The 15,981-nt window shown below is 29.1% G+C and overlaps 7 protein-coding genes across 10 annotated transcripts in view; 4 read left to right on the forward strand and 3 right to left on the reverse strand.

Annotated features, from left to right (window-relative positions):
• LOC145182441 (pinin-like) overlaps window positions 1–15,981 on the forward strand; it is a 173,635-nt gene that overhangs the window by 78,376 nt on the left and 79,278 nt on the right. The gene's annotated exons all lie outside the window — the stretch shown is intronic.
• The window catches only part of LOC145183454 (damage-control phosphatase 1-like), a 161,432-nt gene that overhangs the window by 78,370 nt on the left and 67,081 nt on the right, over window positions 1–15,981 (forward strand). The gene's annotated exons all lie outside the window — the stretch shown is intronic.
• Window positions 1–15,981, forward strand: part of LOC145182677 (protein YIPF3-like) — a 153,228-nt gene that overhangs the window by 78,369 nt on the left and 58,878 nt on the right. The window lies entirely within an intron of this gene.
• On the reverse strand, window positions 111–771 carry LOC145182955 (large ribosomal subunit protein uL29m-like). Its single transcript, XM_080058245.2, has one exon. The coding sequence runs from the start codon at window positions 761–763 to the stop codon at window positions 260–262; it is 504 nt and encodes a 167-aa protein (XP_079914371.2). The 5' UTR covers window positions 764–771; the 3' UTR covers window positions 111–259.
• Window positions 5,177–8,919, forward strand: LOC145183605 (uncharacterized). Its single transcript, XM_090085305.1, has 9 exons — window positions 5,177–5,312; window positions 5,698–5,781; window positions 5,911–6,054; window positions 6,135–6,190; window positions 6,373–6,482; window positions 6,555–6,643; window positions 7,276–7,309; window positions 7,414–8,477; window positions 8,703–8,919. The coding sequence occupies exons 2-9, from the start codon at window positions 5,703–5,705 to the stop codon at window positions 8,819–8,821; spliced, it is 1,695 nt and encodes a 564-aa protein (XP_089941431.1). The 5' UTR covers window positions 5,177–5,312; window positions 5,698–5,702; the 3' UTR covers window positions 8,822–8,919.
• Window positions 9,967–12,755, reverse strand: LOC149889354 (uncharacterized). 3 transcript variants are annotated; one of them, XM_090085793.1, is made up of 7 exons: window positions 12,424–12,755; window positions 12,233–12,307; window positions 11,566–12,122; window positions 11,027–11,290; window positions 10,828–10,888; window positions 10,525–10,693; window positions 9,967–10,385 (listed from the first exon to the last, which is right to left on the reverse strand). In XM_090085793.1, exons 1-7 carry the CDS (start codon window positions 12,620–12,622, stop codon window positions 10,265–10,267), a joined length of 1,446 nt encoding a protein of 481 aa, XP_089941919.1. In that variant the 5' UTR covers window positions 12,623–12,755; the 3' UTR covers window positions 9,967–10,264. The 3 variants fall into 3 exon arrangements, with proteins under 3 accessions (XP_089941919.1, XP_089941916.1, XP_089941915.1); XM_090085790.1 differs by having other exon boundaries at window positions 10,828–10,885; window positions 12,233–12,328; window positions 12,424–12,712; XM_090085789.1 differs by having other exon boundaries at window positions 12,233–12,328; window positions 12,424–12,702.
• Window positions 13,147–15,849, reverse strand: LOC149889355 (uncharacterized). Its single transcript, XM_090085103.1, has one exon. The coding sequence runs from the start codon at window positions 15,847–15,849 to the stop codon at window positions 13,147–13,149; it is 2,703 nt and encodes a 900-aa protein (XP_089941229.1).

The raw sequence follows: 15,981 nt of genomic DNA on the forward strand, positions 1-15,981 counted from the left end.
GCATGTTTTGAAGTAAAAAAGTAAATATCTAAAAATTAAAAATTAAACAGATAAGTTGATACATGTAGAATTGTGTATAATTTGTTACACCAAATAAAGTGAATAAATCATAAATTTTTAAGATTCTTCTAGGTTATGAAAAACTTCTACAAACTTTTTATTTATTTTTAATTGCAACAAACACATTGTATTCACTAAATGGCAACTTAAAATCTGCAGCAACAAGAAGATATTTAATTTCCTGTAAATACAAATCACTCTATATCTTTACTGTCTCTATATCTTTAGTGTCTTCTTTAGTGTCTTCTGCTTTCACTATATTTGACATTTTATATGGCAATGGGGGAGGATCAAACTTATATCGTCGCTCTTTTTCTAAATGAAGAATAGCATCATGTCTTTCTTTTATAACTGATTTAACAGCCAACATGGATTTATTTACTTTATCTAATCTTGTTGGACCTGGTACAGGTATCCCTAGTCTTTTAGCTTCATGTCTCATAGTTAATAACATGTTTTTTTCTTTTAATAAGACATACCAAAACTTATGAAGATCAGTATTACTTCGTATTCGAAGCTCTGACTTTTTCCATTTTCTACCTACAGTTGGATTTTCGTCAACAAGTTTATCAGAATCATAAACACCTGGAGGAAAGAATTCTGCCAAACTACTTCTGTGAAAAGTAAAAGATAGTGGTCTTATCACATTTAGGGTATGACCAAGTCTTTCTGCACTGGACTGAAATAATTTCAGAAATAACATTTTTTTTAAGCTGTAAAATCAAACCAAAAAAATGATTAAATATTCATATAAACAAAACACAATGCTTAATTATATAAAAATTAATTTTAATGTAGAAAAAAAATTTTTAAAAAAATTGTCATAAGTTTAACATAGTTTGCACAAAATTAATACATTTTTCATTTCAAAAATGTTTCTCATTTCTAGATTAACTTATTTGCCATTTCAAAACTACTAAAATTTCAAAAATAACAAACATCTCATTATTATATTTTTCATTTTAAAATTAATAATTGTCTCATCTTAATAACTAAACATTTTTAGTCTCAAAATTAATAAATATCTCATCAAAGAAAAGTATAGTTACTTGTTAAATGTGTAACTGTTTTGACAATAGTAATTCAGCTATCTATTGTTTGGGATTTTCACGTGCAACATCAAGACGTGACTTTCAATTATGGAGATAGTAAACAATAGGGGGCGCCAGAGGGGCATGTGGAAGGCTTTCTACTTGAAGGTTATTTGTAGTCAAAGCCGTAAAATCTACCAAAGCATTCGGGCAAATGCCACGGGAAAATGTCAAACTTTAAAAGGAGCTAAGAATTAAGAAATTAAAATTTTTATATTTTGCACTAACCTATTTTAATGCAATAAAAACAATATTTGTAAAATGAAATCTAAAAAATGATTTTCTCATATCTTGAGAGACCGCAAATACCGTAAAAAATTTGTTTTTTGACGAAAAAAAACAAAACAAAAGAACAATAACAACTTAAATTTGAAACGTGAAGCAGGAGAAACAGGTTTATCAAATAAAAAGTGTTTAGAAATACATTTACCACATTTATCATTTATGACAGTTTCAAGTTGACTCTTGAACTTGGAACAGATGGTCTGGATGAAGCCCGTGGACATTTTATTTGACTCCGTCTTGATAGCAGCCTTCGGGAGTTAACACAATATTGGTGACTTTTGAGAAGGAACACCGTTCTGGGTTAAAAATGGCATTGTTTTCTGTTGTATGAGATGAATGAAATATAGATGTTTGAAACTCTGCTCTTGATCAACTGAAGTGCATGAGCAGATCTCTTCGAAATACTGTCAGGCTTTCTCTTTACACGACATTTGTAAAAGTGAAATCACAATGTAAACTGAACTTAAACGCTTGTCGAGCATCTTGACAATGTTTTATTCTAAACGAGGTCAATAATTGGCTTGATTTACATCACTGATTTTCGCTTTTTTTTTTCTTTTGCGCATACACTAAAAAACAAAACAAAAAAAAACACGGAATATTTGTCTTGAAAGCGCCAAATCTTCGATGAAATTTGAGTTCGTATTCAAAACAAAATTTTATTTGCTTCGAAAACAAGAGGTCATTACAATCACCAAACGTTTCCAACGACGAAAATCATAAATCTAATAACATCATTCAGCACCAGCAAACAACTCATGCTCACACCTTAGGCAATCATCCAACATTAAAATTTGTCAACCCACTAATTCACAATAATTGGTTGAGCTGAAGTATGCGATTATATCGTTTCGTGATATTTAAGGTCCAAATAAATGGTATTCTACTGAAATGGTAAACAAATGGATTATTTTGCGAAATATTAAAGCAAGGAACTTTCTAAATAAGCTGGTTCATTTTATCAAGTTTATTTCGCAATCAATGTTTCCTCTTTGTTATTTATGATATAAAAGTAAAAATTTAGCTGAAAGAAATGATTTCTCTTAGCGTTCGATTTACTTTAATGTTTTTAACAAATCCATTTTTTTAAAAAGATAAGTTAACCATTGTAAACGCGGTCAATTTAACCACGGTAAACGCGCTCAATTTAACCCTTTTTTTAATTATGAAATATATTTTCCACTACAATCCAAGATTTTCAAAGAAAGTTTCGCAAGGTTTTAATTTGGCGCAGGCGATTTAGTAACAAACAGTTACGAATTAAGTAAGCATCTGCGTCTCGTTATTTTTTTTTTATTCGAGACGAGACGATCCTAAAGGCTTTGTTCCGGTCAGCGATAAATTTCGAGACAATTTTCAACCTTCAGTGGAAATCCGGAACGATACCGAGACGAGACGAGATGTCCAGGGCAAAATAGGAGCTTTGTAATTTCCCGGAATTTACATCTTTTTAACGGGGCATAACCAGTTAATCCTTAATTTGAAATTTAAATAATGAATTTTTCAGACATTTTTAAAACTGTTTAATTGGTCTCGCGCACAGTATGTGAGAGGTCGCGCGTTTGCACCCAGGAAGAGGAACATCGTTTGTTCTGTGTGGCTGTCTTGACTCATGATCTCCTCATCCGTTCAACATCAGCCTCATCAAGAACAACCACATCGTCTGAGTCTTAAAAGTTGTAACGTGTCAAACCTACGCATGAGTTTACTCTATGGATGAAGTGCTAGAGAACCTCCTTTCCTCCAATAAATTGTCGGGCAGCGGATATTGTCTGTTGAAAATGTTTTTCTTTTTTTTAATATTTTTATTTTTATTTTTGGAGTACAATTGAATGGCCGAGTGTTCAAAGGGATAAGTTCAGAGAGCAGAAGGTTGAGCGTTCGTGCCCCGGCAGATTACTACTTGGCTGAGACTAATGACTCTCCTCTGCGCTAGGCTACAGTTGGTGTTGGTAATAGACTGCCTTTGGTTTACCAGCATAACAACTGAAGACTTCTCCGTTTAGTATTCTGCTGGAGGGCACGGCCATAACAATTTTTTTTGCTTCTTTATCATAATTTAACTAAGTTAATTTATGCTGACTTGGCAGACTTGGATTAACCTGAATCTCGACCACGTCATCAAATTCAACAACATTGGCTTGATCACTCTCTTGAGACAACAAATCTGGAAGAAAATTTAAAAAACTTTTTTAAACTGAGCAAAGTTTAAGTTTGAAAAAAATTTCAAAGTTTAAAGTTAAAAATAATAAACATAGTAACAGAAAATATTTATGTTTAGCCTATGATATAATAATAAGCAAGCCCTTAATAAAACTTTAGGAAAGTTGTATAACTGTATGGTTTTTACAAAAGTCGCAAAATTTAAAATTTTACTAAAGGCGAAGAAAAAGTTAAGATCTAGCTTTAGAATTTTTGTGAATGCCCTACTAGGATATTTATCATCTTTTAAGGTCAGTTTCCAGGACTTGATTTGAACACAGCCATAGTTCTGTTGGAGATAGAGCAACTTTTCAACATTTTCCGACTGAAGCTTGGTCCTTTTGTGTGTGAATATGTTTCCTCCTTCAAGTTTACTGTGGCCGTTGGTTGATCCATAATTTTTTGAGCTATTAACGATGATTGTTGTGGTTTTCAACAAAATACTTGTAGGCATTATCATAAGTTCTAGACCTTTTGCATGCCACACCTTTATAGTAAGGATTAAGGAGATAACCAACAGCAAGAAGCATGGTGCGAGTGCCAGCATCGGGAAAGCTTTTATCAAGCTTGGTTGAAAAATTTCTCAAAAAAGTTTTTATTGTGTCTGACAAATCATCCTTGACCAATTCAACATTGTTGATATAGTGCTGCAAATTGTAGAGATAACCAACAAAAATGTATAGAGTCGACTTTTTGTCTGCACTAATGCTGTCAGATGCCTCTGCCAACATTTTGAGAGTAGGCAACTATTCCTCAAAGATTTTAAACTCCGATGCAGAGGGCACAAGAGAATACAAGATCTGCTGGGTTAATGCCTAGACTTTTTTTGATTGCCAAAGGAAGTTCTTTCATGTCAAAGATACTCTGGATACAAATATATGTAGAATTACAGAGAGTGTTGTTGGCGGTGATGAACTTTTTGTAGTCCAACTCTGTAACATTTTCCTCTAAATCGGTTTCCATGGTAAGACGAAGGTCCCTGTTCATAGCTACGATTTCGGCATTGATCCTTTCATTTGCCAAATGACTCTTGTACGTCTTTTCTGCTACCCTTTGAGCACGTGTGATACGAAGTTGTAAGTAGGCCTCAAAAAAAGTTATTAACGTGACATCACTATTGACATCACAATTATTTGGAGTACTTTGATCGTCAAAATACTCCAAATTATATGCTTTTATTATTCCATTTACATGTTGTTAAGGTGCTCAAATAAAAATTTTTAACTTGATATTTAAATCTGTCATGTGAAAGATTGTCTATGCACCTAACATCAGGTCAATATCTCATTCCTTTTACTAAACATTATTTCACAACAACAACAAAAAAGCATGTTTCAAAAAATGCTGAGTCAGCATAAATAAGGAAATTGAAATCTGAATATGTCAAGAACCATAAGGAGTTTGAGATTCAAACTTTCAGATTCACCTGATTTTCATAAACCCTGTGACATATATAAAAATTAGCAAATTCCAAAACGTGGGGTGACATTTTTTTTCTGCTGATTTTACTTGGACCCGTGACATTTATTTGGCAGTTTGATTTAATGTCCTAGTGTCCAGACTTTATGTTCTTATACGCGGAATTTTTCAAAACAAAACGTTTGGGCATGTGTGTTTTTGAAAGTTAGCCACAATAAACTCAAACCTCGACTTTTGTTTTGAGTTTTTTTTTCGGTCAGTCCTATAAGTCTTAATATTATGACAGCTATACAAAACATCACCATTATTACTTTTACATTTAGACAGTTTATGCATGTTAAAAATGGTATCAAACCTTCGGTGTTTTTGGTGTATAATGTATTTATCTGAAAACATTTTTTAAAAAGAAGATAAGTGTCTATATAAAAGATCAGGAATTCTTAACCTGTTCAGTTATTAGCTAGAAAGGCAAAAGTATTGCTGTGTGTAGGCTGTTCTGTTTTAATTATCTGTTCTAATCTGCTTGTTACTAATCATATTTTAACTAAATTGAATGAATTAACGAATTAGTAATATTATGCTGTTACTTTCTGAATAGAGTATTTTTTTGTTGACTTATTTTTGTACATTTTTATTTTAGTTAATATGAATATTGCTAATCATTTTCCAAGCAAAAAGAGAAGAGATTCTGAAATTGATGTAACTCCAACAAGAATCACACCTGGTAAACATTTGATTTATTTATATTTATGTAAAATTTATTTATATGAATTTTCTGTTCAATTTTATTTTAATGACTTTTATCATGCATTTTTTTTTTTTACATCTATATTTTTAAATTAAAATCTTATAGGTGGAAAGCACAAAATTAACCAAGATATTCGACATAAAAAAAAGCGCTCTCGAGTTTATTCGCCTTCCTGTAATTCTTCAGATGAATCTATGATAGAAATTAGTTGGGATAACAATTCACCAAGTCCTCGTCGTGCTTTTTCTGGTATTAAACATTCATATGTGATTTGGATCTTCATTGAAAAATGCATTTCATTTAAGTTCTTTTCTTTTGCTCTTTTTTAGGAAGGCGAAAAAAAATATCAGATATAACATCAATTATAAATAAAATCTCTAAAAAGGTAATAGATTTATATTTTCAACATTTTTTGACATCTAAGTTTGAAAGGATATAAAAACATTTTAAAATAGCATATTTTTAATGTTGACTGATTAAATAAATTACTTTACATCATAACAAAAATAAAAATGTCATTTTTTTTGTAACACAAGAATCATTAACAAATATAATACTAATGTTTAGAAAAACTCTGATTTGATCATAAAAGATAATGATGAAAGTTTGTTGACAACATGGAAGTTAGGAAATTTGCCATCTTCAAACTCATTTCGGTTATCAACAAAACCAAGAAGGTATTGTCTTTTTTTAAAAGTTTTTATGTGATTTTATATAAATTATTTTTTTAAACAGTCTTTTATTTTAAGGTTATCTGCACGTCGTTCAATACAGAGTAAAGTAACCACAAAGTTTAGCGATGAACTGAAGCGTTTTTTAGAAGGTGTTAATTTAGCAGGTTTGAATTCACTATTAACTTTAACCTAAAACTTACTTTTACTAATCTTTTACCATTTTAGTTTTGTATTGTTGTTATTGCTTTACTTTTTTATTACCCTATTTTTTTTTATCACTCCTGTTTTTACTAGGAATTTAACCCTGGTTTGAAAAGGTCCCAGTATTTACATTCTTTAACAAATGTTGTTAAGTAGAAATTACCTAAATATTTTTAAATTTGAGTTTAAAGAAAAATTTTAATTACTTCCACAATATGATTCTAATGAGATTTTATGAAAGAGATAATATCTTTAGATTATTTGAGTTGACAACAAAGCAGAAGTTATCTTTATATGCATTACATATATTACTTTATATACTTTGTTATAAAATCTCTTTTGAACTGGTGTAGCTTTTTTTTATTTGAATGCTTACTCTAAAGTACAAGACTTTAAAATTTATATTTGAATGTGTTTTACTAATTTCTACTTCATAATGTTTTGTGTATGGAAATTTATAGATAAGTAACTATTTTAAACAAAGTTGAGCTAATGAATATGTTTTCATTTTATCTTTAGTTTTTAAATTCAACATTAAGCGGGAATTTTTTTTTTTTTTTTGCTTTTTTATATAGAACTTATTAACTAAATTTAGGATGTAATGCAATAGAAGATCCATGCATTAGAAGGTATGTTGCATAATGTTGTTTCAATTTTTTTTGTAATTTTAATTGTTTTTTGATATTTTTTATTTGTTTAGATATTTGTTAATTGTATAGGATTTGTTTTGTAGATCACCTCGCCTTATTGCTATGAAAACTAAAATTGCATCCAGTCCTGTTACATCAGAAAGATTTGATCAGGGTGTTTACTATAGTAGCAAGAATGCTACACCACGTAGAAAACATAAACTTCCCCTTTTGGATTCTATTTGTACAACACCTATTGGTCAAAAGTCAGAGAAAAGTTTTGTTTCTACTGAAAAACAAAAATTACAGTTAAGTCTTCTAAAAAATTCTCTTGATTTCAAACGTTCAAAAAAAGAGACATCTGATTTTATTGATATTGATCTAAATGATGGTTTAGATGCTATTATATCAAGCCATATTGAACAGTATGATCATACCACATCGCTAAATAAATCTGCAGAAAATCTTGTTAATCGTAAGACAAATCAAAGTAATGATTCTAATAATGAATCAGAGACTTGCAAGGAATTGACTGATGGCTTTTTTACAAAGATCAAACCAGACATTTACGAAAAACATAAAAAAGATATTGAAAAAAAAATTGAAATAGTTACAACTCCAAAAAGACAGATGTTAGTTGATTTTAATGATGCAGATGGTTTTGATGAGTTGTTAATAGATCTCGATGATGAAATAAGGTGTAAAAGTCAAGAAGTAACACGTTTAACACCAAGTCAACGTGTTTTGAGAACAAGAAGCATGACTTCGCCTTTTCCATTTAACAAAAGTTTCAACAGACAATCAAAACTAGCAGAGAAAGAAAGATTAACTGAGAATCACAATAAATCAATAGACTTAGATACTTTGAGTCTTCATTCACCCATAAAAATTACTCCAGTAACTAAAGTGTTACAAGATAAAAGTTTCTCATCAAATGTTAATACTCATTTGCCTAAATGTCCGAATCTGCAAAAAAATAGTTCTAGCCAAATAAAAAACAAAGTTTACCATAAACCTTCGGTACTGAAAGGTAGAAACACTTTAACGAATGAAACTCTTTGTTGCAATATTCCCAGTATAAAAGATATGCCTTTAAATCTTTCTTTGATTGAAAAATCTGGAAAAGAAAATTATTTGGAAGATGAACCATTAACTTTGGACATGCCAGGTAAATTTTATATCAGGGATTTCTCTTGAAAAATATTTGTGGCATTTTTTATTTTTATTTTTTTAAGCTCGAGCGAAGTTATTTTTAAAAAAAATCTTTGTTACAAACGATCCATTTCCACTTGTTTGCATTTTTTTTTTTTTTTTTTTTTTTTTTTTTTTTTTAATATGCATTTTTGCTTAAATATACCTTTCTTACTTTTACATATTTTTCTGCATATTTTAGTAAGGAACAGGCCAACTCCTTTTATGTCAACACAGCGTTGTTCTTATTCTGAAATCGAACGCAAGCGACAAGAAGCGCAAAACCGGCTAAAAGAGAAACTTAAAAAAAGAAAGAAATGATGTTTGTTCGCTGTTTTTTGTAAATCAGCTTTTTGTTATGATCTTTTTAAAAACTTTCGAAAGAAAAAAAAAATTTTTATTAACTTTATATTTTTAAAGGAAGAGTTTTCTTTTCCGCTTCAATCGATTTAATGATAATCCTCCTTGAATTTATACTGTAAGCAGACCTGTATGGGATAGCCTAAACTTGGATTTTAGTTTGACGCGAAATTTAAGGTTTTCTTTTTAACTATGTAAATAAACCCACTGTGGGCCGAAGAGACCGCCAGGCTCAATGTCGTTATCTTGTATGTTAAGAAAAATGTTTTTAAAATCTGAACAAAGTGTTAAAGTCAAAAAATGGGCTAAGGGGTAAATTTTAGGGGGGCTGGACCCATTTACGTCCTTAGGATCATTTCTTTTTTTTTTTTAACTTGTATTTTTTTTTTTTTTTCTTTTTTTTTTTAATTTATGGTAATTTACACTTATAGATAACAAGTTTGTTATATATCAATTTTCATCTTTCTTTTTACCTTGTTCTGAAAAGGTTACAAATGTTTGAAAACCTTTTTTTAAAATTGCATGTTTTAATGTAAATAAAAAAATCAAACATATAAAACAAAAATTCTTTGGCTCTCATTAATTTCTTTCCATTAATACTTTCTCCGCATAGTTTGGCTGAGTTTACCCAATCCTTGGTTATGGTGTTCCACATACGGCTTTTTTTTTTTTTTTAATCTAATCTTACTGCCACACTGTAAAACTTTACCGTGAAAATCACGGTACTATACCGTTACCCATAAATGCCGGTATTGTACCGTGATTATTTTACGGTAAAACACCGTGAATTAATCTCGGTAAAACGCCGTTATTTTACGGTAGAATACCGTGATTATTCTGTAATGAAACAGCGTGAATTACGGTATAGTACCGTGATTAATTTACAGAAATGCCTCGCTCATTTGTTGTAAAGTTTATATTGTATAACATAAATCAAAATATATTTTTACTATTTTCGAAAATGCTTCGCCTGTTTCATTTTGTCTTATTTTTTCTTTAATTTCAATTGTATTTCAATAACATTTTTTTCAATTGTATCTTCAATTATAAATATCTATTAACATATATGTTTGTTTATATGCTAATGGCAACAAAAACACGTCATATTTTTAAAAATCTTTTCAGTTTTACATTACTAACATGTTATTAAATAGAAAAAGTTACTCAGATAAATTAAATGAATATAAATAAATTCAAATAAAACGAAAATTTAAAATCTCTTACATATCAATATGACGTTATATAAATAGTTATATTCGGTAAGTAGGAGTTCAAGAATGTATTAAATTCAAAAATAAAACAAAAGACATTGTAAAACTTTTGAAATTTACAAATAAATATAAATAACTACATAATAAATTGCTGTTTCAAAGTTATATTAAAAAGTTTAGCAACGTGGTAAATTCAAATATTATTAAATTTCGCAAACTTCTGCAGTATTGACAGCACAATTTTGCTTATTGCTGAAGTCTTCTTCGTTCGCCTTGCTTTGCTTCCTTTTTCAGGATTGATGCCGAAAAATGCACTAGAACGGTCAATAATATATGTATAAGCAATTGACGTTTAAAAACATTCTCATCAATAAATATCATTAACATCAAATACTATGTAAACCTTAGACAAATTAAACACATTTAATTAAACATAATATAAGCATTATATACCGTTGACAAAATTCTAATATTGATGAAGCTTCTTTTGGATATGGTATATTGAAAATATAAAAACTCGCAAATAAACAACAAAATGACTTGATGAAATTGTTCATTCCATCAACTACAACAATGCAATCAATTACCAGCATGAATCGATTTGCTGTAAATAGCGAATTCCCTAAAAAAAGAATGCAAGTTGGCCTAACAAAAATCCATTTTAAATATATATAAATAAAAATGATCAACCTCATACCTTTTTTTTAAATTATTTTCAAAATCTTAAAACATGTTAGAACTTGTAATTCAACATACCATAAACACATAGATGAGGAGAATTTGATATTGGCACCAATTCTGTTTGATCCATTGTCTCCTAAACATATTTTTCTTACTACCAAATATCTTTTAGTAACTGCATTGCATATTATTATAAAATGAGTGAAACACAATTAATGGCTTGAAAATATGTATTGGATATATTTTAAATTAATGATTACTATCTTTAACTTACATCCACAAACATAAAGAGTGCATCAAGTTTTTCATTAAACAAACTAATCAAAGCCATTACAAGACCGGGAGCCACAGGTAAATCTGACAAAGTTTCATGTTTTGCTTTATCTAAACTTATTAACACCTTCTTTACTTTAAGGTCTGCTATTCCACAACTATGCAAAAATAAATATAACTTTTCATCATATAATGCTTTCATCAAAAGTTCACCAGCATTCACTCCACCCATCAAAACATCAAAGTGATGTAGCAAACCATCAACCTAAATAGAAAAAACCAATTTACATATATATATATATATATATATATATATATATATATATATATATATATATATATATATATATATATATATATATATATATATATATATATATATATATATATATATATATACCAAAACTAAATAAAATAAACTTCTACAAACATCTTATTAAATACTATAAAAAAAATCTCTATTTAGTAGTAATATAGATTAATACATACTGGTTAACAATATAAGTTATATTATTTTTAAATAAAATGAATTTAATTTACTGTAAATAAATTGGGGAATTTTATCAACAAATCATTCAATAACATCTTTTCATTTATTTCAGTTCGTTGCAAATAGTATTCGAGTTCTTCAGGACTGTTTGAAACACTGAGAACTGGTTCTCGGTTCAAGCAACCATAACTATCAGTTTTTCTTTTTATAACATCTACTGATAATTGTTCCTTTTGGGATTCCGTATTTAAAACACTCAGTAATGGTGGAACATGGTTTGGCCGCTGCAGATAGTCATAACGGTTTACTAGTTGTAACGTTAAACTGTCATGACCGCTACCAATCACTGTAGTACCATATTCATCTTTAAACGATTTAGGATATTTGGCAACCATTGAAGATGCAATTACATCTAAATGTTTTTTTAATGGCTTTGGGCAAACAGCAAGGACATCATTCATAATAATCCTTATAATTGCACACCGATGTGCTGTTAAAGGTCTTTCTCCAGCTGCTAATATATCTTGTACCTCTTTAGACATTTTGGCCCAAGGTAAAACAAATGTCAAATACCAATCAGCAGCACTTACATGTTTAATCTTCATTACTAGACAAAATTGACACTATTTTAAATACAGCAATTAAATATATAAAGAACACTAACTAAATATTTTTTCAATTACTATGTTTTATTAACAACTTATTTTAATAACTTACTTGAATTAGTTGAGTTATTTTTCACTTCAACTGTGGGCACCATTTGCATGCTGGATTGTGTGGCCACAATAAAATCTACAGAGTTTTGGGATTGTTCTGCATAAAATTTTATTAACATTATAAATAAAAATATATAAATGTATATGATAATAAAAATCATATTTATTTTGAGTATCATAAATCGTTTTTACCAGAGCTTTCCTTTGCCCAAGATTCAAGGAGTTTGCGTTGTTGGATGGGTTTTAGCAAAACCAAATCATCAACTTTAACCAGGTAGAGATCTGTTTCATTTTCAACACCTATTTCCCATAAATTTTTCACAACCTGGTTTAAAACACATCCGTCAATATTTGGCAGTGTTCTTAAAATATTACTTTTAATAACCTCCATTATCTAAAAAAATAGATCATATATAACATGTGTATATATCAAGAGTATCATAATAAAAGTCATATTATATTGTAAGTAAATTTTACAGAGTTTGATGTGGTTATTAAATTTAAAAGATTACAACTAATTAAATTTAAAAAACATATATAGTATTCACAAAATGCAGCATTCAAAAAATAAATTAAATTAAAAATATATATATAAAATATTAAAAATTATACTTGCTTCCATTTTAAATTATACAAAGCAAAAAAACAAAATATTAAAAAATTTAACAAAATTCTTAGTAAGGCATTATACATGTAATTATGCAGCAAAATTCTTAAAAAAGAAAGTTTTCTTAAAACGTTTTTATAATACTCTCTACTATTGTTTTTGATTGGTTCTTATGACTGGTTCTTTAAATAATATTTCTGAAAAAAACTGCACAAATTTACTGCATAAATACTATGAATAAAATAGTTTACAAATAAAATCTTTTATCATGATATTGCCAAATAAAATATATAACTTTTAAAAATCATTTATGTAAACCTGTAGTTGTTCGATGAGCATGACACAGAGTGCTTTAAGGAAATAAAAGAGCGATTGCAGTGCTTGTAAGATGGTAGTGGAAGGTAGTCTATTAAAGAAGCAATCATTATACATCGAATCTCATTATTTTCTCCACAGACCTCATACATACCAAGCTCATGCACAAATTGTGTGTTCTGCTCATTAATAAGAGCATACTCAATTCCATGTGTATCAAAAAAAAGAAACAAAATTCTTGCAAAAATAGGAAGTTCGTGATCTTTTGTAAAGTCAAAAATCAAGAATAAATCTTTTTTGTAATGGGTACCTTGATAGACAATATGGGTAGAAAATGTATCTGGCAGTTGTCCACATGTAGTTATAATTGCCTCAGAAATTGTAGAACTAAAATTTGTGACATTGAATGAAAATGAATTGACCGCATAAATTTTTGAACTTGGTATGCTTGAATTATTGTATGATTGCAACAACTGGTGTGTCTCTGTTAAGGTTTTACATACATGCTTGTAATTGTTAAAATTTCTGGCACATTTTTTAAAGTAAGAATGCTTTTGTTCAAACCTCAAAGTGAAAACTCGCATTAGAGGCCCGTAACGTAAAATTAGCTGTGGATAGTGGGACAAATAATGATGTTTTGGTAATAGTTTTGAAGAAGAGAATAATTCTCTACGAGAAGACAAATAACCATTTATTGAAACCTGCAGATAAGCAATATGTTGAATGTCAATTTTAGGTGAACATATAATCTCAACAATTTCTTTCAGTCTTAAATACAATAACCACACAGGATCTTCAAAATCTGTAATGTAAATTCCTATATAAAGGGGAAACAAACGCAAAAACACCCAGTTTTGAACTGCATGACCACTTAACTTTTCAGTACTCGAAGTTTTATTCATCTCACAAGGTTTATCCAAGGCATCTCCTTCAAAATATTTCTGCATGTTAATTCTTCTGTTGATGTTGTTAAATGAAAACCATCGCTTATTAACAAAATATTTAACAAATAGATACATATCTCGTGAAGCAACGCCTTCGAAGATATCATGAGCTAAGCATGGTGGCAAACCTGTAGACACATGAAATCCACATAAACCATTAAATGGTGAATTAAATTTTATTCCTTCAAAATTGTTACCATTATTCTGAGCTAATTGAAGCAGGCTATTATTGTAGCTTGATTCTGTTCGATCTAGTCCACAGAATTGAGGGTTAAAATCAAACTCTGCACGTGTTGCTAAACAGTATCGACAAAAGTGTGAAACTGTGCTAAAATTTTCACAAAAGCCTCCTATAGAATGTGATCCTAAATTATCCCCTAGTACGCATAGAAGTTTTGTTTTTACAGATAAACTTTCAGAAACAGAAACAGAACCAGATATTTCTGCCAATTCAGAAAATATTGGTGCAAATACTTTGCTGAGGCCAAAGTACTTTAAATCTGCATCTTTACACATAAGTACCAGCTGTAGCTGCTCCGATGCATATCTCTTGTGTGATGGAATATTAGCTAATGTTAAGTAAACTGCAAGTATCTTGTGTTTTTTTCTTCCTGATCCAATTGGGTTGACAATTTCAAAAGAATCTTGATATAGAATAAGATATAAAATTTTATCATCAGACTTTGCAATATCTTGAATTAGGGATCCACTCAGTAAGTCTGAATATATACCAAAATTTTCCTCATGTTTTAGCCAAAACCCAGGTTCATTGCTGTGTTTATTGTACATCATTTGTAACAAGTCCTTTATTGGAACATGATGAACAGTTCTAAATTTTTTATTGGCATCAAAACCTAAAGTAAATTCTATTGGAGATATGTAACTCATGTGTTTATGAAAATAAGCTTTCCTTTTTTTATTAGTACTTAAAGCATACAAACTGTTTTTCTTTATTTGTTCTGATTTAGAAAATTCAGTTAAAACATTTTCACAGATATCGCTGCTTTGATTCGAGATTGCAGAAGTCAGACTTTGAACAGAGAATTGAGTACTCGAATTATTAACTACCATAAGTTCATCAAATATAGATTGAACACAAGAAGCTGGAAATATATTTTTTACTTGCAATTTTAAAAAAAAGAGAGCTTGATCCTTCAAATATTTTTCAGAAGAAATGTAATCAATACAATCATGAAACTCTTCATTTTCATAGTGTTCTAAAGATCCACATGAAATACTTTCTTGTTCAAGGGTGTTAACATCTTTATTGTTGTTTAAATTAGAAGAATTTAAGCCAACAACATACAGTGGCTTGATAAAACTTGAATCCCATTGCTTGTGTCGTCTTGTTATATGAGATGCAAATGAATTTCGATTAGTGTAAGAACTTTTGCAATTCATGTAAGGACAATGAACGCGGTCAAGTGAATCAAGATGCAATTTAAGATGTAAGATAAACTGAGATAGTCCAGCACATATTTTTTTACATAGTGCAATATCACATTTAAAACTTTGGAAAATGTTATTTATTTCTGTTGTTGGTTTATTTTCGATAATACTTTTATTATGTTCTTTTCTTATATGCAATTTGAAAGTTGAATACGTTTTGAAAATAATTCTGCAATTTTGAATGCAACAAGGAAATTGAATATTAGCTAAATTGCGATGGCTTTGATAATGAGTCATATAACTCAGCAAAGATTTCATTTTTTTGCCACAATGGTTGCATGCTTTTAAATCCAATTTAGACATTATCTTTTTATAAACTATATATGTATATATAAATATATAAATATATAAATATATAAATATATAAATATATATATATATATATATATATATATATATATATATATATATATATATATATATATATATATATAT

This window comes from Hydra viridissima, unplaced genomic scaffold (assembly GCF_058129835.1).
Source record: "Hydra viridissima isolate aposymbiotic clone 2 unplaced genomic scaffold, HvirCarnegie_v1 scaffold_4, whole genome shotgun sequence".
Lineage (NCBI taxonomy): Eukaryota > Metazoa > Cnidaria > Hydrozoa > Anthoathecata > Hydridae > Hydra > Hydra viridissima.

Coding starts and splice junctions, on each gene's coding strand:
- LOC145183605 (XM_090085305.1), top strand. CDS start 5,703: ATGAATATTGCTAATCATTTTCCAAGCAAAAAGAGAAGAGATTCTGAA. Junction 5,782..5,910: donor TCCAACAAGAATCACACCTG/GTAAACATTTGA, acceptor AAAATCTTATAG/GTGGAAAGCACAAAATTAAC. Junction 8,478..8,702: donor ATTAACTTTGGACATGCCAG/GTAAATTTTATA, acceptor TGCATATTTTAG/TAAGGAACAGGCCAACTCCT.
- LOC145182955 (XM_080058245.2), bottom strand. CDS start 763: ATGTTATTTCTGAAATTATTTCAGTCCAGTGCAGAAAGACTTGGTCAT.
- LOC149889354 (XM_090085789.1), bottom strand. CDS start 12,622: ATGGAGGTTATTAAAAGTAATATTTTAAGAACACTGCCAAATATTGAC. Junction 12,329..12,423: donor TTGGGCAAAGGAAAGCTCTG/GTAAAAACGATT, acceptor AATTTTATGCAG/AACAATCCCAAAACTCTGTA. Junction 10,386..10,524: donor ATATTAGAATTTTGTCAACG/GTATATAATGCT, acceptor TGACCGTTCTAG/TGCATTTTTCGGCATCAATC.
- LOC149889355 (XM_090085103.1), bottom strand. CDS start 15,849: ATGTCTAAATTGGATTTAAAAGCATGCAACCATTGTGGCAAAAAAATG.